Source organism: Puntigrus tetrazona, chromosome 24 (assembly GCF_018831695.1).
Source record: "Puntigrus tetrazona isolate hp1 chromosome 24, ASM1883169v1, whole genome shotgun sequence".
Taxonomy (NCBI): Eukaryota; Metazoa; Chordata; class Actinopteri; order Cypriniformes; family Cyprinidae; genus Puntigrus; species Puntigrus tetrazona.
In genome coordinates, this window is record NC_056722.1 from 2,054,990 (window position 1) to 2,078,758 (window position 23,769).

The following is a 23,769-nucleotide window of genomic DNA, read 5'->3' on the forward strand; positions in this document are numbered from 1 at the left end:
TCCCCGCTTTTCATTTAAACGCACATTTTATATTTTGAATAAAATTGTGTAACATTTTTATACACTCAATAAATATATTTATTTAATGTCACCTGGCATTTTTAACCGTCCGTTGATCATAGATTTACCTATTTTTTGCAGGTTGTGCTGATTAAAGAGAACTCAAATATAACCAGCAACAAGTACCGAAAACACGCAAATTTCATCCTTAAAATATAACGAATGCGTTTCAAGTGACATTTCCAGGATAAAAGTCTCCCCGGAAGTGACGCTGCTGGAAACCAAAGTGACGACAGGAGATGTTTGTTGTCATATCTGTTTTTGTTGTGAAGAGCGAAGGCGAGGATCATCTTTGCTCTGATGGTGAGACCAATTTAGCGCTTTACGTGTTTAAATCCTTTCAATATTGCTTTATTATAAATAAAGCGACCTCAACCGGACGCTAATAGACGATATGAGCAAATAAAGAGCAGGTTTGTTAGCATGAGGTTGATGTGTGATGGTCAGCTCGCTCCCGTTAGCAGACACTGCATAACGGAATGCCTACATTGAACGATTGTATGTATCTGCACGCCAATAATGTCTTCGTTTATTTATAATAATGCGATTATTGACTGGTCTGCATGTGATTGTGATTTTATCAGAAAATAGAGCCAATAACGCTCTTCGCGGAGTGCATGTCTTCAATTTCTAGTATGTTGTCACACCTTATTCCTTCATAAAGTTTTATGTGTTGTTCAGGACCTGTGGTGAACATTATAGAGAGGTAGAATGTAAAACACGATGGCTGGTTTTGAAACGTATCAGGAGTATCAACGAATAGAAGATTACGATGAAGACTCGCCTCCAGGAGAGGAAGATTTACTCATCCACGTGCCAGAGGGCAGAGGAGGTTATTATCGTTTCTTTACTACTATATTTCATGACAAACAAATAGCAAGCGTCTAATATAAGAGAGGGGATAGTATGTTGCTTATCGTTAAACTGAACAACAAATGTCTTTGTTGCATTGCAGACCCATGGCATCATATCAAGAACCTCGACAATTTCTTCACAAGAATATCCTTTTAAAATATGAAGACAAAGTGCTGTATTATTTTAAGATAAATAGGAAAAAAATACTTTTTATGCCCCCAAAATCAGCAGTTGCGCAATAGCTTTAAACTCCCGGAATGGTAGAGTTAGTCTTTTTCTTGAAAACACTGTCTCTATTCATCATTAGGCATTAATGTTATGTTACGCACCGGCTGCATTAATGGCTAAACAACGCTGTGCTTCTTTCATGGGAACGCAAGAGTCCTTGACACGCTCACATCTATCATTTCCATCAGAAGAATGGATTCGCCTGTATGGTGTTATCAGAGTTTTTTGAACTTGTGTGAGTCATTTATTTTTGCCCGAAGCATTCATTCTTGTGCGTACACACCGCTCCAGAACTAATCCTGTCTGTTGTTGCATTCCTACATTCAGGCAATTCCTGTTCGTGGTCACGTTTACAACTTTTCTCTTCAACTGTGTGGAATACGATGTTCTCTTTGCCAATCGAGTGGTCAACCACACGGGTCAGAGCCTCGGTCCGCTGGACAGGAACAAGGTCACCCTTCCTGATGCAATTTTACCCGCCGAGCAATGCACCGAGAGGTCAGTGTATCCGCTCTATACTGGCACATATACGCTGAGTTCATTGTATTGTGAATTAAATTCAGCTTTGCTTGTCGAAGTTTTATTTATTTGAACAACTATTTGCATCCTTGACCAATTGAGATTGTATCGTCAGCTTAAACTATTAAAAATTGATAACCTAATTTTACCAAATGTATTTTACTCAAGTTGAAGTAATAAAATGGATTAAATAAAGCTAAATACACTAAAAAAAGTATAAATAAAGTAGTGCTGTCAAACGATTAATCACATCCAATTTATTATGCATGAATATATTTAAGAAAAATATCTTACATTTATATATTAAATATATTTGACTATTTAAAATGTAAAAAAAAAAAAAAAATATATATATATATATATATATATATATATATATATTTTTTTTTTTTTTTTTTTTTTACATTTTGTATATAATTTATTTATTTTTTTATTCACAGTAAACACATCACATTATATAACAAAAACATTTATTTTAGATTTTATTAATCGTTAGTAATTGTTTGACAGCACTAAAAAAAAAAATAAATAAAGATGATGAGCACGTCATAAAACAATAAATTGAAATAAGTAAAGTGTAAAAAAATGTGTAAACATTACTAAAATTAAATAAACAATTCCAATACTAATCAAACGTAATACTGAAAATAGAAGTCTAAATATAAGTCAAACTATTAAAATGTAATATAAATATAAATAAAACAAAAACAACTATATATATATAAGAAAAGAAAAGATAAGATAAGAAAAGCTCATTCCAAATATTAATAAGTGCTATATTGCTATGCAAATAATATTAAAGTAACGCTTGACCCATTTGAAATATAGATTATTAATACAGAAAATCAGTCTACAATTTTATTTTCACTGAAGCAAGCACAGTTCAGTGTTTAAACCAGGTTTTGGCTCTTGTGTGTTACAATTAAACTATTTTGATATCGTGTGTGAACCTTTATTGCAATGCACCACTCTAGGCTTACATCTTTTCAGGTCTGATCTTGGGCTCAGTTCTCAAAGTTTTTATTGTATATGGTATTGCATTTTGTCGAGCTCGACTGGTGTAGTAGCCCGAAAGCAAACGTGCCCTAGAGCACTGGGTGAGAATGATGTTTTCGTGTAAAGGATCTATATTGCGTCACACTGGGACTCACGCTGAAATTCACATCGTGTGAAGTTCAAAACATCGACTCGATTGGTTACTACGTCTCAGACAGTGGCTCCAAAATAAGCAAGCAGTAAACAAGCACCTGCTGGAACATCAGCAGAGGGATGTTCTGCTCTCTATTCTATTTCTGTGGCCGTAGATGATACTCAAAGTGTGTATTACGTAGAGCTCGTGGCTTTAAAATAGACACTGTGATGTTTTGGTCCTTTTGACACTGAATAGCTGTTCTGCTTGTTTCTCAGATTTTTACTTGCTAAACCTTTTTCATGGACACCTAGAGTTTTCATTGACAGACAGTCAGACGAAATATACATCTTTTACAAGTGTGTTGTTGACAGACACGGATATGCAACGCAAACATATTAATATCACAGCTGACTCACTTCAGGGAGACTCATTTAGGAACATCTTGTGCTCTCGTATTATTATCGAAATCTGTTTTCATTATGTTTCACAACTGCATTTGGAAAAAAGCCCAAAATGTACAAAATCACACACTATTTAATTATTACTATTTTCTCATTACTTATCATTTAGCATCTATTTTGTTAAGTTACACATGACTTTATTTTTTAGAGTATCGTGAATCAGTGAGCAATCCCACACTCACCTGCTGTCAGTGCTGATGATCTTTCTCTCCCATTTAGGATTCAAGGAAACAGCTGGATCATCTTTCTCTTGATAATGGCGGCCATTTTTTGGCTCTATCGGCTTGTGAAGGTGATCTTCAACATCCTCAGTTACTGGGAGATCCGACAGTTTTATAAAAAAGCACTGAAAATACAGATGGTAAGAGATGATCATGAATTATAATATACTTTGAAGTGTGTATTTCACATGCTGCGTCATATATATATATATTATTTTTAAATGGTCGACTTTGTGACAATTAAAAAAAAAATGCATGTTGTAATTGTTAATAGTCATAAAATGGCACATTTATATAATTAACAATCATTCTGTAATATAATAAAACTTGTATATTATTTTTTTAAATAAACAAGTACAGATTTATATCATGTATTATATTATGTTTTAGTATTTAGCTTTTTTCACTTTATTTTAATCATTTTTAAAATCACACTTAATAAATATACACAACACATAGAAACTTATTTTATGTATATATAAAGACATAAACAGAGTGTGTGTGTATATATATATATATATATATATATATATATATATATATATATATTTAAATATATATATATATATATATATATATATATATATATATATATATATATATATATATATTTAAATATATATATATTTAAATATAATTTATATTATATATTCATATATAAACATAACTTTTTCTTAAATATGTACATGCGTGTGTTCATATAAATATACAGTATTTATATAGTACACACACATGTACACAAAAGGTGTCATTATTTTAATGAATAATCACATTCATGTCATCACATCTAAATATGAAGATTAAATATGTATTATTTCATAAGTAAATAAATCCACTATTTATATTAGTTAACCAACTTACTAAATGAAACAATGTAATGTGTAAATTAAACACAATTATAAATGAAGTGTTTATTTAAAACATTCTGTGTGTGTTTTTAATGAATTTTTAGGATGAGCTGTGCAACTTCACGTGGCAAGAAGTTCAAGGTCGTTTGATTCACCTGCAGCGCGAGCAGCCCATGTGCGTCCAGAAGCGGGAACTTTCCGAACTAGACATCTACCACCGCATCCTGCGCTTTAAAAACTACACTGTGGCCATGATCAACAAGTCCCTTCTGCCCGTCAGACTGCGCGTGCCCTTCTTCGGCGAAATGATTTTCCTCACGCAGGGCCTAAAATACAACTTTAAGCTCATTCTGTTCTGGGGCCCTCTGTCGCTCTTCCAGAACAAGTGGAGTCTGCATCCCAAATACAAACGGGCCGCAAACCGGCAGGAGCTCGCCAAGCAGCTGAGCCGCGTGATCCTGCTGACGGGTCTGGTCAATCTGCTGCTGTGTCCTTTCGTGCTGGTGTGGCAGGTGCTCTATGCGTTTTTTAGCTACGCTGAAGTCATCAAGCGCGAGCCGGGAAGTCTGGGGGCCCGGCGCTGGTCGCTGTACGGCCGTCTCTACCTGCGCCATTTCAACGAGCTGGATCACGAGCTGCAGGGCAGGCTGGGTCGTGGGTACAAACCCGCCGCCAAATACATGAATGCTTTCGTTTCTCCTCTGCTGGCGGTGATGGCTAAAAACGTGGCTTTTTTCTCCGGCTCGGTGCTCGCCGTGCTCATCGCTCTGACGGTGTATGATGAAGACGTGCTGACCGTGCAGCACATCCTGACCCTCATCACCGTACTTGGCTTGGTCATCACCATCACCAGGTATGTCTAGACTGTTATATTTATTAATTACAAAGACAATGTACACAGCGCAGTGAAAGTAAGAAGAAAAAAAACACACGTGACCATCTTTGCCAAAAAATAAATAAAATAAATAAATTATATATATATATATATATATATATATATATATATATATATATATATATATATATATATATATATATATATGTGTGCTGTGTATATTTATGTTAATATAAGCACATGCCTGCATATGTGCAAGAACAATTTTGTTTATGTATTAAATATTTGTATACAGTGTAAAATTAGCATATGAAATATTTTTTGTATTAAGTAAATATTTTCTAAATATATACTGTATGTGTATATATGTATACACATAATAAATATACACAACACACATACATATATAAATGTATGTAATAATATTATTTATGGATTCGATTAATCATGTTGCATCGTTTGACAGCACTAATACACACTATATATATATATATATATATATATATATATATATATATATATATATATATATATATATATATATATATATATATAGTGATATACACAATATGAGTTTTTTTATTAAAATATTTATTGCAACGCATTTATTACATTTAATAAAAAAATAGTGCTGATTCTAAAACATTTTTAGTGTTATTTAATAAGTATTTTGAAATAGTTTATTTTTATTTTTGTTTTATTAATAATTTTTTTTTCTTTCATTTATGTTTTTTTTTTTAGTTTTAGTATTAGAAATGTAATGCTTATTTTTACTACTTTAGTACTTATTTTATTTCAGTTTCCTGCCAAGCCAACGTTTTTCATTGTTATTTGTTTTTAAATCTTTTATATTTTTTCAGATTTATTCAAATCAATTTTAATAGTTACATTCTTACAAATAAAAACTGTTCTAATAATAGATTTAATTCTACACTTAATTATTGCTGCCTGTGTAGTGTAGTGTTTCTGTGACTTATGAGGCTTAATTCTGCTTAAGAATGCTTATGTAGACAACAAGGCACCTCTCACTGTATTGGAACAGGGCATGAATGTGACATGAAAGACACTGGTCCAACTACGTGAGGTAAAAGACAATTCCTCTCCGCAGCTCTACCCAGCTGGCATCAGGTCAAGGAATAAGTGCTGTTTCATGTGTTCAGCTGACCTTGTTACACCCAAGCATTATCATTCTGATCTGTACGGTAAACGGCACGCTCTCAGCACCTGTTAGTCTGACCTGATCTTCAGTAATGCTGTCTGACTCTCTTACAGGTCGTTTATTCCAGATGAACATATGGTGTGGTGTCCTGAACAGCTGCTTCAGTGTGTCCTGGCCCACATCCACTACATGCCTGACCACTGGAAGGGCAACGCCAACAAGAGCGAGACCCGCGACGAGATGGCACAGCTTTTTCAGTATAAAGCGGTGAGACCTGCATGACACAGGCAGATTATTATTCTTATATAATAACATAGATATTATTAATATTTTGAATTAATTCCTCAATGCACACAACCATTTTGGGGGGGCGATAATTTATTTAAACGATGTAATTTAAAGACTTAAATTAAATTGTTGCAATTTACAGCAAAGAAATTTATAGTGTTGCAGAACAATTTGGTTTCAAATAAACACTGCTTTCAATGTTAATAATAAATGTTTCCCGAGCAGAAAATCAGCATAGACTGGAGTGATGGTGCTGAAAAATTTGGATTTAAATCCGATTTGTAAATTGTAATAATATTTTACAGTATTATATTATTTTTTTTCATATTTGATTAAATAAATGCAGCCTTGGAGAGAATTCTTACTTGGTAAAAAATCCATAGGTTTTATTTTAGTATTTGTTTTGAGGAAAAACAATAAAATAAAAAATCTCTTTTTCCTAGCAAAGTGCTTATTTTCATAAATGGTTTTATGTGCATTCTTAGCTTGCTCACTAGTTGTATGGCACCATTTTATTTTAGAATTATATTTATTCAGATTTAATTCTAATAATGGATAAAAAGAGGAGAAACTTTGAACTTGATACAAAGTAAATGTTTTCCATGTAATATTTAAATTTATTTAGGTTTATAACTTTAAATAAATAAATATATATATATATATATATATATATATATATATATATATATATATATATATATATATATATATAATTGTTTTGCATACAGTATGTTGCAATATTTAAAAATGCGAAAACCCTTGAATTAGTGCAGGCTTATAGACAGAAACATTACAGTTCAGATAATAAGGTTGATCAATTTACAACAGTAGTTTAGATTTGTCCTTTCTAGTCATTTTTCTGAAAATGAGTCAGCTAGTGTTATTTGGAGTATGAAAAGACACCTTAGCGCTCTGCACCTGTTGTGGGTCTTTTAATCTTCACTGCATCTGTTCTCCAGCACTATTTCACACCTGCTCCGCTGCTTTTATGACTCCCGCCCGCTGAGTTTCTTTCATTTTTTTCTGCACCTGTCCTGCAGGTCTTTATATTAGAGGAGCTCCTGAGTCCCATAATTACCCCCTTCATCCTCATCTTCCCCCTGCGGAGCAAGTCTTTAGAAATCATCGACTTCTTCCGCAACTTCACCGTAGACGTGGCAGGGGTGGGAGACATTTGCTCGTTCGCTCAGATGGACATCAGGCGCCATGGAAATCCGCAGGTATCAAAGAGTCATTCGGCTCGCTGTAATCTGGTGTGTGGTTCACGCGTCTTCACGGTTTGTGTTTTTCCCCTCCGGCTCAGTGGATGTCCGAAGGCCAGACGGAGGCCTCGGTGTACCAGCAGGCTGAGAACGGCAAGACGGAGCTGTCTCTGATGCATTTCACCATCAAGAACCCTCACTGGCAGCCGCCGCAGGAGAGCTCCGTCTTCATCAGCCACCTGAAGGAGAAGGTGCACCAGGACGCTCAGACAGGACCATCTCCTCAGCTGCTGCTGTCCGAGGCTCCTCTCTGCACCTCGCTGCTGTCCAATGAGTCTGCCACAGGCGTAAGTCACACGTTATCATGTGTACCACCGACTCCACTGTATTATGATCCTTTATGATATATGGTCTGTTCCAATTAATGCAATTCTCAACACATTTTACTGCTGTGAAGTTACTTAATAACCTAAGTTTGCATTGACATCCTTTTATGGGCCGTTTTGCATTGAACATTTTTTAAAGATTTTTTTTTTTAAATGTAAATCATTATCGAGGTAAAAGAAACAAAAATAATTACTGAAGAATTTAGAAATCAGGGTAATATCTGTCTTCCACTGCCGTAATGGAACACAAGTTTTGCATTAGTAGTAATTTCTTTTCATAACGTAAAGAAATGCATAAGTTTTGTTGGTTTAAAAATAGTTTTCTTTTTTTAAAGATTTTTACTCAATATTTTTTTTCATATAAAATATATTAAAATATATTTATATATAAAATATTAAGGCACACTTACTAAAATATTTATTAATATAAATATAGATATACACTACCATTCAAATAATTCAGAAGAACAGCATTTGAAACCTAAATCTTCTATAATGTTATCATTTATCAATATCTTTTAAAGATACATAAAATAAAGGAATTAATTTCTTTCTGAACGAAATAAATTCAAATAAATTTATAGTAGTTCCATAAAACTTCCTGTAAAAATATAAATTGATGTTTTTAATATTATTATTATTATTATTATTACTATTGCTGTCAAATGATTAATCACGTTTAAATACGTTTTTGTTCGGATAATATAAGTGTGTTCACTGTTTATATTTCTTAAGTACACGCATGTATATATTTCAAAAAAAGTTTTATATTCACATAATTTATATTCTAAATTAATGACTAAATACACAAATATTTAAAAAAATGTCTATATATACATAATATACTCAGAACACACATTATGCAAACAAAATTTTGATTAATTGTTTGACAACACTAATTCATATACATAAATGTACAATATATTATAAAAACATAACATCTAATTTTGTCCAGTGAAAAGTGTGGTTGATTTAAAACTTTAGTTTAGCCTTTTTTTCCTAATTAAATAAATAAATAAAGTCAAGTAAAAAGCTGAATTCAAAACCATGATTTTCAAAGCTGGTATCTGCGGTGGTTAAATGGTTAACTCTACAGAGCAGAGCTTTTATTTATTGAGCGGGACACACTTAGAAACACTCCATTGCGAATGGAAAATGAAAGAAAAAGGAAAAAACATTTCCTGTGGCATTCAGGATATTAAAAAACCTGCCAGAAGACAAGAAATATTGACATTTCATTTTATGCCTCTGCATTGTTTCAGCGCTTGCTGCCAGATTGGTTATTTCACAGATCATAATCCTGTAGCCGTCTGCGTCTGCGGGGTTACATCTGCCTCAGCACGCTGCCAGCTCATTTTTCACTTCTCTTAATGAGATGCATATGTTTGTGCATTATTCCTGCTCTCCAGCCTGATAACCTGCTGGCCAGTGTGCTGGCTCACCCCATCCTGACCGCCTCGGGACTGCCTGCGAGGAACCGCCGCTTCGTCCCGCCGAGCAGCGCCGCATCAGCTGCTGCTAGTGTCCTGGCATCCCTTTCTTCATCTCAGCAGCTTCACGCCGGCCGCTCTCGCTCGCACACTCTCCTGCCGTCCAGACAGAGCCACGAAGACATCATGTACTGCAGCGAACACACTGTGGCCGACAGGTAACGCCTGAGAAAACCGATAACGACAAGTGGCTCGCACTGTTCAAATCAGATTCAATAGTATTCAATGTTACCTTTTCGTTAGCATGTCTGCAAGTGACTCCCGGATACTCAGCCAGTCTTATTCGGCCCTGGCCTCAGAGTTCGCGTCGGCTGAGATGAGCCTGCACGCTATATACATGCACGAGGTGAGTGGTCACTGCATACTCAAACAGCCTCATAATCCAGTATGGTTTCCCCGTTAATTTTGTCCTTCCCCTTCAGGTGCATCAGCAAAAGACCCAGCATGCCTCTGGACCGTTTCAGGCCTCTGTGCCAATGAGGGACTTGAGCGCCAACAGTGGTGAGTTTTACGTCTCACGCATGAAATGAGCATAAAATGGCTTTCAAAACACACTGGATTGCGATGGCCATTAGTTGAGTACTCTAAGGCTGAAAGCACACAGCATCATCTCCCACATTCCACACGGTCAGAGGCGACCAATGCATTTCTTAACAAAACTGAAATATGAAACATTTTACAATGGTTATATTTGTTAGCATTAGTTATCAAACTAATAATATACACTTTTTTTTTTTTACACAGCTTTTGATACATTATCATTCAATTTTCCAAGTAAAAAAAATTAAGATATATTGTACATTTATAAATATAAAATTTTTCTTTTGTGTAAAATATTTCTACTGTATATAAAAATTCATTTTTAAACATGCATACATTTTAAAGTAAAGTAGTATATATATATATATTATATATATATATATATATATATATATATATATATATATATATATATATATATTAAATAAAAATAAAAGCTACATTTAAAATATATGCATGTTTAAAAATTAATTTTTATATACACATATATAAAAAAGCTTTTCAGGAATTGATTCCTCAGTCCTTACCACAGAAGTTTTAGGGTTTTATTTTTTAATCATATTTAGGTGCTACTCTTGTATTAAGAGATGTTACTCGACCAATCAGTCACTTTCCAGGTTTTAGTTTATCGGTTTAAAAGCTAGTCGGATTTTTGCATTAGCAAGCATTTCCTAACCAAAATAAGCTGCGGACAGACCCAAACATTATTTAGCGTACCTGCTAATGGCATCATTGTATAAAATGATCTGAAGTCGCTTCTTTCTTTCAGCTCAAAGTCCTCAGGCGCAGTCTCCACAGACAGTCACCTTGGTGCCGCCCGCTTCAGGCCGCTTGGGCGGGTGGGCCGAAGAGGAAGAGGAGCAGCAGGCGGACGAGGAAGAGATAAACACCGCCCTTGTGCCGGATCAGACCAGCAGAGGGAGCAGCTGAAGTGCCTTCAACCTGTACAGTGCGTTTGGTCACATCACACGTCGTTCCACAGGATTCAGATGCGAAATGATTTCATACCGCCGTTTTAACACCACCTCTCTTTCTGGTCGGCAGTTTTCGTTCATTTCCGGGCGTTGTGGCCTTACTTTGGTTTGACACCTTTTGATCAAGCATGTTGGGACGCCACACCGAGCTCGAGGAGCCCGCCGGAGCCGTCGGGTTTTCTGGACGCCCCGTCTTCCAGTTCAGAGGAACTGTGATGTAACGGACCGTCACTTCCCCTCCCTCGTCACGTCAGTTACTTTTGCATTTTAGACTGCTGTGTGTTTGTGTTGGAGTGTGTGTTTTGTTTCGTTCACGACGCAACAGGGTGACACTTGTTTTACAGTATTTATTTCCATTTCATTTTCTTTCATGCTACGTTCGTTTCGTTTGGGTTAGAGCAAGCGACTTTCTCCTCGTCTCCGATTCAAAGGCGAGTCGGGTATTTCCTTTGGAAGCGCCGCCTCGGTTTTGAGGGATGAAAGCATCCTTTTATCGTAGTATTGCTAGTTTCATTTTTGCATTACAGCATCGGCGGACAGAAAATATCACTGAATGTAAAATCATACCAGTTGCCTCATGAGAAAAAAAAATTATTATTTGTCACAAATTTATTACTTTTTTTTTTTTCCTGAAAGAAAATATAATATATAGACTTGAGGATAATTTTCACCTAATGTAAAATTGTATTTAAATTAAAAGTAATTCGCATTTGAATCGGTTTTGACAACCTCTTAGCCTGAGATTAAAAAAAGTTCAATTTAAACAAGGAAAAAATTTTTTTTAGCAATAATACTTATCACGCTTTTACCAAAAAGTGTTCGATGTTAAAAGAGAACGCGCAAAATAAATGAAGTCTTATTCTCTAAAACATAGGTATGTTGTGAGCCTTTCATCTACAGCAACAAATATGATAGTTTTAATCATATTAAAACATCTTAGATGACCATATGACTGCATTAAAGGATTTATTTAAATGATACTAAAGCTTTAAGAATGATTATAAAACTGAACAGTTAATGTGGAAAAACAGATTAAATTATTACAAATTAAAGCATTTTTTTAAAGCCAGACATTAGACCCAATTCAGCCATTGAAATCTTATTTCTAGACTACTTGTTGAGCTTGTAAAGAGCAGATCAGCACATTATTTAACCACTTAAAAAGTTCAAACGAAACACTATTCGAGCTTAAAGTTAGCTTGAAAGTGCAAGTGATGTGTTTTGGAGGATTTTTACCCTGCACCCAACCGCTGACGCTCTCTTCCTGCGTGTTTAATGGAATATTACACATCTGACAGATGATCTTTCGAGCCCAATCCCAGAATCCATCAGTTTAAGCAGTTAACGTGGTGTGTGTGTGTGTGTGTCGACCCGAATACGAAGGGTGTGATTTTTATGCGTGTCGCCTGCGTTAAGAATTCAGTCAGGTTTCAGACTAGACCCTGCCGTGATCCAGAACAAAACAGTTGTAACTACAAGCGCAGGAAACTTTGGTCTCTGTAAAATATCACAATCACGAGAGCCTAAGGGCTTTTGACAGTTTACACATGGCGCTCTGGTCGGAGATATACCCACGATTCACGTGAAACACTGAACTTCCTGTGGCCGGAGCGTGTCAGAAATCATCTACTTGAAATACTGCAGTCAGAGTTGTTAGATAACGGCGTCCACATCGCACCCACCGAAATACCTCCGGATGTACCTTAAGACCGCGCGTGTACAGTATTTATTCGTGTGGGACGTTAGCGAACGGGATGTAGTTGCTGTTTGCAGTGTTACGGGATTGGAGGGTTTTTCCACACAAGACTGAACTGCAGAAGTAAAACACATCGTTTTATGACTCTCTTATCTTAATGTTCTGTTTAAACAGTCTGGGGTCGGACTGTGCCAGGTGCTACATATATATATATATAAATATATATGTATATGTATATTTAATTTGTTTCGATATTTATCTCTTTTTGTTGGATTTTGACTTTTTTTTGGTCTGATGAAAATAACACTATCAAAAAATAAACCATAGCAAAACCGGGATTTTGCCGTCTTGGTCTGTTTTTGCATTGCTAGCATCACTTGTACACAGTTATTCTTTATTGCTAGGTATATATATATCTGCACGACTAGGGGGAATAAAACAAACGGGCTCGCATACAGAATCAACAGACGTACAACATGTTAAGAGATGGTTAAATATATTGTTTATTATACTGGTTCATTTACATGTCACAACTCTCCGTTTTAAAATTGTGATACCTGTACTAGAAATCCCATTGTAGTTTATATAAAACAATACAATAATACATCGTAGCTGAAGTGCAGAAAACATGATGGAAGATGATATTAGCCTTTTACCATATTGCAATGTGCTGTAGTGAAGCTTAAGCGACCCAAAACGTACTTGGACGCTCAAAAATGTCACTGCATGAGAACTGAACTGATTTTTCCGAGCCATTTTTTTTTCAACCAACGGGCCTCGAGGTGTTTGGGTTCATCACGCGAAAAAGATGAGCATAATTCGTTAAGATATGAAACACCTTTTGTCTTCATTTTGCACACCTGTTTTGGTTTGAAAGTGTGCTTGTGCTATATTTCTTTAAAATAAATGCCACTTGGTTCGATCGTTTTTTTTTTTTTTTTAATCTAATGCAATGACATCCAGACTTTTTACAGGCATAGTTGTCACAAAAATGAAGATGTTAACATCCAACACATTTGGGGAAATTAAGCATTACAACACTTGCTCTGCAGTGAATGGGTGCCGTCGGATTGAGAGTCCAAACGGATGATGAAAACATCAATAATCCACAAAGCATCAAAATATGTCTAATAAACCCAAAGGCATTGTAACCGTTTAAATACCAGCCCATAAACCATAATGACCAACCTTCTGTAACACAAGAGATGACCTTTTTCCACTAGAGGAACAGTTATTATAGATTATGGACTTAAGTGTTTTAGCCTGAAGCAACAGTATGGAGTTATAAATGGTTATAAACGCACAGCAGCTCTTATTCTAACTTGGTTATCATCCGTTTGGGTTCTCTTTCCGACGGCACCCATTCGCCGCAGAGGATCCGTTGCTGAGCAAGCGAAGCATTGCTACATTTCTTCACATCTGTTCTGCTAAAGAAACAAACATCTCATCTAAACCTCGGGTGAGCAAATCCCGTTCATTTTAGGTGAGCTACCGCTTTAAGCGTCCAGATACATTTGGGGCTATATTTGAACATGTATATCTGAGCAGTTCATGCAAGAGAAGGAAGACACCTGTAACTTCTAAGGTTGACCCCCGAAACGTAAAATAATTGAACGAAAGCACTTTTGAGCAATACGTCAGATTTTTCAACCGTATCGTTTAAAGTAATCGTATATTTTCTAGTGGATTTTTTTAAATGTATTTTTATGCTCATCATAATTAATATGAGCGCGTAAGTCGTCAAGAGCTTTTCAGCGACTGATGATTTGATTTTCACATCAACACGTCGCATACAGTCTTTGCCACTTAAAGTAATGAATTAGCTCCTGGAGGAAACAATCTGATGAATGGGTTCACACGCGGGACTGGATGAGTGAAGCTTTACACATAAAATGCATCATTCATAAATCTAATAGCATCCCGTCTCTTCACGGCCTAGTGGATGGAAGTGGAAATAAATAGAGTAACATCAGAGCGTGGAAATAAAACGGCGCGAGTGCTGGTAACTCAGGTCGTACCGAAAGCATCCGGTTCCTTCTGTTTACCTGACAGCTAATAATTAAGACTTGAAGGTAATATACGGGTATTCATTAACACGTTATGCATATTATTGCACTTATATACACAAAATATGAGCGAAGACGAACGTTCTGAATGATTACATCATTTCGAGTACTATCGCAGGGCTGAATTCAGTCAAACCGCGGTTAAAGCTCACACGATTATTGTACAAAAAAAAGTGCCAAAATAGATTGAAACCTTGGCCCAACCGACTGGATCTATAACAATTTTTGTGCAATATTAAAATGCTTTCTTTTTCAGATTCGTTTAAGGCGGCTTGATCAAATTAGGCCCACAGTGTTCGTACAGGATTCAGAAAAGCACAGAGAAAAAAAAAATACTCTCTCGGATGAAACACCGTCACAGTATTTGTACGTTTGAAATCGTCCGAAAAGAAATGGCATGAAATCTACCAGGATTTTCCACAATGTCAAACAAACAGCGGCTGTGATGTTAATAAAACCTGAGTTTTTGTTTTGGAAGTGTTGCCTATTTTTGTACTTGATGATGATATATTGATTCTATTCAGGTGGGTTTTTTTTTTTTTAACTATTTAACATGTACTTTTTCGTGGACTTACACTTCTTTTGGAGTCTATCCGATATATATTTCACAGTTTTCCGTCGTATCCTAAACCGTCCCGTCGCCTGCGTCATCATCAACAGGCGAACTCCTCGAAGTTGCCTATAGTCGGGTGACTAGGTAGCACGTTCGGCGCGAATCCGAGGCTGTCCGAGTGACTCCGGAGTGTGTCGCATGTGCTCTGAAAGACAGGGGGGTGGGAGGGACACCAGGAGGTCACGTGAGGGTTGAGGTGAGTTCGTGTCAGTGACAGACAGCAATAACAATGGAAGTGTGAACAAAACGGCAGCAAACAGAACGGCGGTAAATGAAGAACGCATGCCGAGATGGGTAAAAAAAAGAAGAAGGGGAAAATCATGGGAATGGAGGGAGGGAGGGAGAGGAGGGTTGTGGGAAGGAAGAAGGTTTTTTTAGTTTTGTTTCTGTATCTCTGGAAATCTACCGGCAACTCTATGGAAGCCCGTAACCGCCACGGAATGAAAAATAACGTTTTTTGGAGAAATAAACTCAATAGTGAGATCTGCATGAACTAGACTCACAACTGAGACTTATAAAAGTACGAATTGCAAACATTTATTTGCTTTATAACTCAAAATTGACAAAAAAAATATCACAATATTTAGAATTCTGACTTTATAACTCCCACCTCTGTGACAGATTTTTTTTCTGAGATATAGTTTATATCTTGCGATTCTGACTTCGTATCTCACGATTGCAAAGTCTGTGACTTTTATTGTAAAGTCTGTGAGATAAAAAGTCACAATAAAACGTTTTTTTTTTAATTTGGTGGCAGAAGCAGGCTTCTATACAGCTCAGCGGGACGCACAGAAATAAATGGGTGTCTATTCAGTGTGCTCCTTGTATGTAGGCCTGTGATGACACCACAAAGAGATGCATCTAGTGATGTTATTGAACACAGGTCTCATCACAATAAAACAAAATGGAAGCCATTTAGCCTTTCAGGCTCAAATTTCGGAACAAATCTATGGCTTTACTTTCCCCTTGAATTTATAGCAAAGTCACTGTTATATTTAATACATAAATATAAGCGGTTTTCATTTTTTTTTGAAAAGACTTAAGATCCTAATATGTATATTTTAAGGTATGCATTTATATATTTAGGTGACGTGCTGTTAACATTATCATTTTTCTTTGATAGGTTCCTCTGTTTGTAAAAGCAAGAAAAAGTAAAAAAATAAGATTCTATATCTGTATAGAGTACGATAAACAAATAAAATAAAATAAATGCAGCTTGTATATTTGTACAATATATATATATATATACATAAAATTAAACGTAGCTTGTTAAAACGCCTCTATTAATGTTATATGCATAAAAATGTACTTTTTTGAGCATTAACGAGTGATTGAACAGGTCTTCAGATAAAATGCAGTTTGCATATAAATAAATAAAACTGTGTGTAATTGTAATGTCTCGCGTAGACTTTGCATCGTTATGCGTGTAATTGGTGCTTGTTTTAATGAACTGAAATGATCAGGTAATTAACAATCACACCGCATATGCTTAAAACAGCTTAAAAAAAAAAAAAGCCCCTGTATTCCGACTGCTAAAAATAATATGACAAAAAAGATAAAAACGCAAAAACACAGCAGAGGTAATTCCTCTGGCAAGTCGGCTTATTTTTCATATTTCATAAGCCGAAGCTTGTAGGCAGACTTATGAAAGGTGTCGTTGGGTGAAAATAATCGCCGTGTGTGAAACAAACCAATAACGCTGCAGCTCTGGGACGCTCGGGCTCCTCTTTGCCGAGCCTTTCCTATATCATCCTGTAACATTGTTTTGTTTATCACTAAAATATTCAAATTCGATCTCGGATCACGGTGTAATACATGGTGACTACACACAAATTTATTTCACGCATGTTTGTTAAATATTCATGCAATGAGCCGTATTCACAGCAAGAGCGATATAAATGGGAACTCTCTCTTATAAGACGTCATTTTCCATCACATTTCCACTCGTTTCATCATCCGTCTGTCTATCAGAAATCACCAAATCCTTCAGAATAGCACAACAATAGCTTCAACCAAATATATATGATCTAAATCTTGACCTTTCACTTAGACAAACCTTTCCATATGACTTGTTTCTCATATAATAAAGATGCCCTGGTGTCTCCACTGTAGAATACATACAATCCTGGCTCCAGACCATATTTTAGTAGCCTGAAAAGGTTTCTGTTTCAATCTTAACTTAAAAAATGTATTGCTTATTTTTTTTTCTTCTGTAAGGTTGAGATTTTTGCTAATCGTTGTTGCAGACCATATATACACTATTGTTCAAAAGTTTGGAGTTCGTAGGATTTTTCTAAATGTTTTTAAATGATGTCTCTCGTGCTCAAAGCTGCATTTATTTGATAAAAAAATATATAGTAAAAATTCATATTGTTAAAAAAATAAAAATAAAAAAAATATATATATATATATATATATATATATATATATATATATATTTTTTTTTTTTTTATTTTTTTTCTCTCAAAATATTTTTTTCTATTTTATTATAATATAAAATGTAATTTTTTTCTGCTGCTCAAGAAGCATTTACTATTATTACTACTATTAATGTTGAAAGCCTTTTACTTTTTTTGTAGGATTGTGGTAATACTTTAGAATAGGTAACACCTGTTAACAATTACCTATGACTTTTCCATTATTAAATTCTTAATTTGCTGCTTATAATTATTAAGGTAGTTTAAGTATTGGGTAGGATTAGGGATGTAGAATAAGGTCATATACAATAAGGCATTAATATGCGCTTGATCAGCACTAATAAATGGCTAATAATCTAGTAATATGCATGCTAATAAGCAACTAGATATAACAGTAAAAAGTGTTACCAAAATATTTTTTTCATTTTTTATTTAAAAATACATTTGTGACTATGTAAATTTCATCAGTGTCACTTTCAGCCAATTTAATAGACTACTTTTTAATATTTTATTTTGATGCATATTCGCATATTTTAACACGCATGTAACTTTTACCCCAGACTTCTGAGCAGTAGCGTAATTAAGATGCAAAAATATGTACGCGTTTGATGTAAAACGGCAACATTTTGGGTAAAAGAAACAAAACACGTTGGAAGGATAACAGAAAAGTAAAAAAAAAAGACAGAATAAAAGCAAAAGAAAGCTACAGGCGTCGTTTTACCTGAACTTCTGCAAAACATCATCTCCATCTTGAAAGCTACAGGGTTTTGAGAAAGGGATCTTAGAAGGCGTAACAATGGCATTTGTGCATGTCTAGATTTACTGACATTAAAATGTCACGAAGGGAAAAGACTCTAAATGGCGTGAATAATGCAAGGGTTTTAAAGGAGGACACAGTGAAATGCTTCTGCAAGATTATTAATGGCGGCGCTACCTGGGGACATGGTTAGGCGTGACACCAGGGCTGGTGGGATTCTCGGGGAAATCCTGGAATAAACATGATGGAAAGAGATGAAGATGACCAAACCCAGGCTGAGGCCAATTCACTTCCAGCTTACACCCTCTTTAAATAAATACATTTAAATATATTCACTTCATTTACATTCGTATATAAAATATTGAATTTTTTTTTGAAAATGAATTGACCTCCGCCAGATTTATGACAAAATAATACCGTGCTGGAAAAGCAATGGTACAACTGTTTAAAATCATGTTTATGCATTTTGAGTGTATTATTTAGAGTTAAAGGCTTAATGGAATTATCTTAAATCAATGGTAATAACTTCTAAACATAATATATAACTATAAAAATGTATGCGGATACTTCAAACGTACCTAAACTAATTTCACCGTTAATTCTGGAGTCTCTAACATCTAGTGTATCTTAATGTTTAATCAGTGATGTCCTGGTGCATGCTGGGAAGGAGTAAATGATGGGTTGTTTTGTCTGCTATGGTATATGATATGATATAATAATGGTGAATGATGCTGATGTTCTTTAAAGGAATGGTTCACCCAAAAATGAAAGTCCTGTCATGGTTTACTCACCCTGGAGTAGTTTGTACCAATATCTGCATGAAGACCTTTGATTGCCATAGTTGGAAAAATACATACCATGGAAGTCAAAGGTGACCCAAAACACTTCAAAATATCTCCCTTTGTGTTCGGCACTAAAAAGTCATTCATAGAGGTCTGGAAGTACTCCAGGGAGAGTAAATGATGACAGAATTGTCATTTTTGGGTGTTATAGTGTGTTATATTGCAGTTTCCTCATGTAAAGATCTACATTCGGTCATCATTTACTCAACAGCTCAACATCACACGGCTGTCACGTCTCAAAAACAACCTAAAATCACCAAAAAAACAGTCCCAAAGTCAATGTTGTAGTACGTTTAGGCGAATTTTTGTCCTTCATAAGAGCTTCTGATGTCTGATTATATACTTTGAAAACATCTTTTGTGTTCCATGGAAGGAATAAAGGAAGTCAGACAGGTTTGGAATGACATGAGGATGAGTAAATGATGACATACTTCATGTTTTTGTAAAAAAAGCTGAACGTTGAGAATAAAAAACCCCAAAATAACAGGCTTCTTGGACGAAACGACGTCCAGTCGCGGAAAGAAGCTTTAATTCATCCGTGTTATAATCCAGAACCCAGAATGTTCTTGGAACTATTAACTTCGCAACTAAGTGAATAAATAAAATGAACGCTACTTCAACAGCAGATTAGAAGTAGCTCATGGACGCCTCAATCCCATTCTTCATTTCTCAGCCCTAATTTCCCATCTACACAACACTTTTTTTTTATATGAAATAAGTAAAAAGTAATAAATACGACTAATGTATAACCAGCAGGGACAGAGAGAAAACATATAAACCTTAATGTTAATTTATTAAACCTAATTTATTTAATGAAGAGCACAGATCTTCTGATCTAAATGAGATACAAGGTTTGTCGCAAGCGAAGGGCGATGAGCACGCTTTACGTTCCTAAAACCTCCCAGATTTTGAAACCGATGTCTTTTGCGGAAAGGCCATCTTCATCAATCACTTCCCAGAATTTGAGCCAAAGACGAAAGGCAAACAGATGCGTGCGGAAACACTAAAAACATCAACGAAACCACCATCGCGACGACATTTTTTGCGCATGCAAAGCAAGACGGGAAGCAGAATTACCAGATTGTCACTGGCGCTCCGATGCGGCCGTCTCTTGCGTAGAACCTGTCCCAGCACTTTGTCCTTAAAAACCTGCAAAACGAAGCAGCGTTTGGAAAATGTTACCGTCGACTAATTATTTTTAACCATGCATGGATGAATCAGATCGGCGAGACGGCAACAGACCTCATACAAATAATCAAATATCTCCAATATAGTCAAGACGCTGGCTCCTATAAACAGACCCATCTGACCACCAATGTCACCTAAGAGAATATAAAAATACAATCAATATTTATTTTCCGTAACGGTGTAATATTTTTCTGCACTCACCAAGTAATCCAGCCACTTCGTATGCTTTCTTCTGTTCAATTTTCTCATAGTTCAGGGCCTCAAAAAAGATATCCAGCACCAGTATGTTGTCCCTGCGAGATCGAACGAGATACACGGCTGTTTAACTTCACAGCAAAACAGGATGCTGATAGAAAGACATGTCAGAAGTTCGATCGAATTTAACGCGCAAACGTGAATGTAAACTTACGCAATGTACTGCTCGGTTTTATTAAACTTCTTGGCGAGATATTTGGCTGAAGCCTTGCTGGGTATTTTCACCATGGACAGCTCTTTGCCGTATCGAGTCATGTTGCACGGCGTCTCGCAGACACAGTAATCGTTGTCCTTCTCCACTAGAAAATCTGTCAATTATCAATTTTTATTATTGAAAAAAAAAAAAAAAAAAAAAAAAAAAAAAAAAAAAGCATTTTAATTAATTGTACGAAATCGTAGTTTGACGCATTGCTTAGTAGCGATAGAAATAAATAGTATAAAAATTATAAATAAATAAAATTATTACCTAAAGCTGGATCGGCGCAGTCTTTGTACTGTTCGGGTGTGCAGACCGTAGAGGTGCCTGTAAAGACAAAATATTGTCCAAATTGATGATAATCTGTACAGTAAAGTAAAATAAACTATAGTTAATAAATATCTACATCTAAATAACAAGCAATGAGAAAAACTACTACTGAGAATTAAACACTGTAGGTAGAAGATAAAATATAATAAAATAAAATATATATTTGAGTGCTTTGAAACCATTAAATCGCATTCAAAACAAAACATAAAAATGCATACATGCATTTATATTGCTTAAAAAAATAAATAAATAAAATGGTAACACTTTACAATAAAGGTGTCATTTGTTAACGTTAAAAATATAAAAAATATGTTGTTCATTGTCAGTTAATTGTTAATGTTATTCAGAGTGCACTAACTAATGGTAACAAACGCAGCTTATGACTTTAATAATGCATTAGTAAATGCTGAAATTAAAATGAACTAAAATTAATAAATGCTGTGGAAGTATTGTTTAATCTTGGTTCATGTTAAATAATGAAACGTATTGTAAAGCAAATAAATAAATAAACACGGGTCAAAAAAAGCACTCTAGGAATGTAGGTGTGAATATGTGGAGAGATTTAATCAAATAGAGACAATAAAATTAAATGATAAAAATAAACAAAAATCTGTAAAAGCATGAGAACATTTAAAACATTAAAAAAAATGTATATAAAAAAATATAATACTGTTAATAATGGCACTGAAATAAAGTTTGGATTAGACTGTGGATTAGAGTTTAAACGCGGAGCAGTAATGTGTCTCCACACCTGGCATGTGCACCATTCTGCAGTTACAGTTCTCCAGCAGGTAGCGCGTCTCGCAGTCGATGCGACAGGCCGTGATGCTGTAGGTGGAGAAGTATTCAGAGTCCATCGGTTCAGATCTGCAGTCGCCCCAGGGAGGAGGAAGATACTGGAGCTAGAACATAAAGTTTTATTCATTACAGGCGGGATAAAGATGTTCAATAACAAATCAAAACACACTAAGCCAAGCCAAAGAGCGAGGCAATCAAAGGACTAGCAGCAGAGGACATCAGCTGAATACAATCAGACACTCTTCATCATCAGCCTACAAGAGCATGTGTGCAACATTTCACACCAAGAAACCTGAAGAAAAACACCATAGAATATTATATTTCCCTATATAGTTAATGTGTGTGTGACATTTTTATTTGCCATGAGTCATATATATATATATATATATATATATATATATATATATATATATATATATATATATATATATATATATATATATATATACATACACACACACACACACACTTTTAGCTGTTTTCTGCATAAGAAATATATTTTATATTGTTAACTAAATATTTAATTGTTAAATAAATACAGTTGACTAAACAATAAAATGGTTATTTAAAATGCAACTAAAATGTATTTTTAAACACACTTTTTAAAGCATTTAAAAAAATGCAATTATCATTATCTAATATAGCTCCAATGCCCCCCTTTATATATATATATATATATATATATATATATATATATATATATATATGTTTGTATCTATAGAGGATGCATACATTTATTATGACCATAAATAATGAATATTTTTTAAATAATAAAAGAGTCGAAAATATACATTTAAAACTGTTTGTATGCATTTGAAAAGTATTTCATTTAAATGATACAATACATAAATCTTTTTTTAAATTTAAAAATAATTTAAATGCACTTAAAAGAACTTAAATATTATTTTGTATTTTGACTCTTTCACTCAGTTAAATACTAAAATTAATATAAAAACAACAGTTGTTAAGGCAGGATTGGCCAGTAACGTTTTAGCGGTGGCTCAGTTACTGGAAACAGCATTTTCTGCTCATTTCTTAAGTCATTAAAATTATATTAAGCTCTTCTTATTAAATTTAAGAGCCTTTTAATAAGAATCATATAAAAATATAATTGGATTTCATATCATTTTGCATATCTAATGGCATCAGTAGAGAAGATAATCCTCCCATTAAATTAAGTCACTTTTTTGAAGTCGACTGCAAAAAGCATCATATAATAGAGTTTATGATGGATTCGGAGTGCTTTGAAGTTAAAAATGAAGAGGAAGTAGAAAATGTAGGTCAGTAAATTGAAAGCAAGATTAGGAGCGTGCAGTTGCCTTTAGCACTTGATTATTTCAGCTAATTGATCTATTGCTAAGGGTCGATGAATGAAGACATATTGATCTTGGCCGTGAGAGCTGCTTTTGCCTT

The 23,769-nt window shown here is 34.8% G+C and overlaps 2 protein-coding genes across 6 annotated transcripts in view; one reads left to right on the forward strand and one right to left on the reverse strand.

Moving 5' to 3' along the window:
• Positions 1 to 209: 209 nt before the first annotated feature.
• On the forward strand, positions 210 to 13,232 carry atg9b (autophagy related 9B). Its single transcript, XM_043225802.1, has 15 exons — positions 210 to 363; positions 742 to 892; positions 1,016 to 1,059; positions 1,314 to 1,378; positions 1,471 to 1,641; positions 3,475 to 3,616; positions 4,429 to 5,177; positions 6,432 to 6,585; positions 7,647 to 7,826; positions 7,910 to 8,155; positions 9,604 to 9,842; positions 9,928 to 10,030; positions 10,107 to 10,185; positions 10,994 to 11,173; positions 11,269 to 13,232. Exons 2-14 carry the CDS (start codon positions 784 to 786, stop codon positions 11,152 to 11,154), a joined length of 2,442 nt encoding a protein of 813 aa, XP_043081737.1. The 5' UTR covers positions 210 to 363; positions 742 to 783; the 3' UTR covers positions 11,155 to 11,173; positions 11,269 to 13,232.
• Positions 11,734 to 23,769, reverse strand: part of asic1c (acid-sensing (proton-gated) ion channel 1c) — a 72,438-nt gene continuing 60,402 nt past the window's right edge. For 2 of the 5 annotated variants that reach the window (XM_043225807.1, XM_043225804.1), the window contains 9 exons: positions 22,310 to 22,460; positions 21,499 to 21,555; positions 21,187 to 21,340; positions 20,979 to 21,070; positions 20,832 to 20,911; positions 20,667 to 20,738; positions 18,925 to 18,977; positions 18,712 to 18,747; positions 11,734 to 15,718 (listed from right to left, as the gene is read on the reverse strand). In XM_043225807.1, coding sequence (XP_043081742.1) covers positions 15,640 to 15,718; positions 18,712 to 18,747; positions 18,925 to 18,977; positions 20,667 to 20,738; positions 20,832 to 20,911; positions 20,979 to 21,070; positions 21,187 to 21,340; positions 21,499 to 21,555; positions 22,310 to 22,460 — 774 coding nt within the window. In that variant the 3' untranslated portion in view covers positions 11,734 to 15,639. Of the gene's footprint in view, positions 15,719 to 18,711; positions 18,748 to 18,924; positions 18,978 to 20,666; positions 20,739 to 20,831; positions 21,071 to 21,186; positions 21,341 to 21,498; positions 21,556 to 22,309; positions 22,461 to 23,769 lie in introns of those variants that run through there. The other 3 variants (XM_043225808.1, XM_043225806.1, XR_006247919.1) reach the window with 3 other exon arrangements.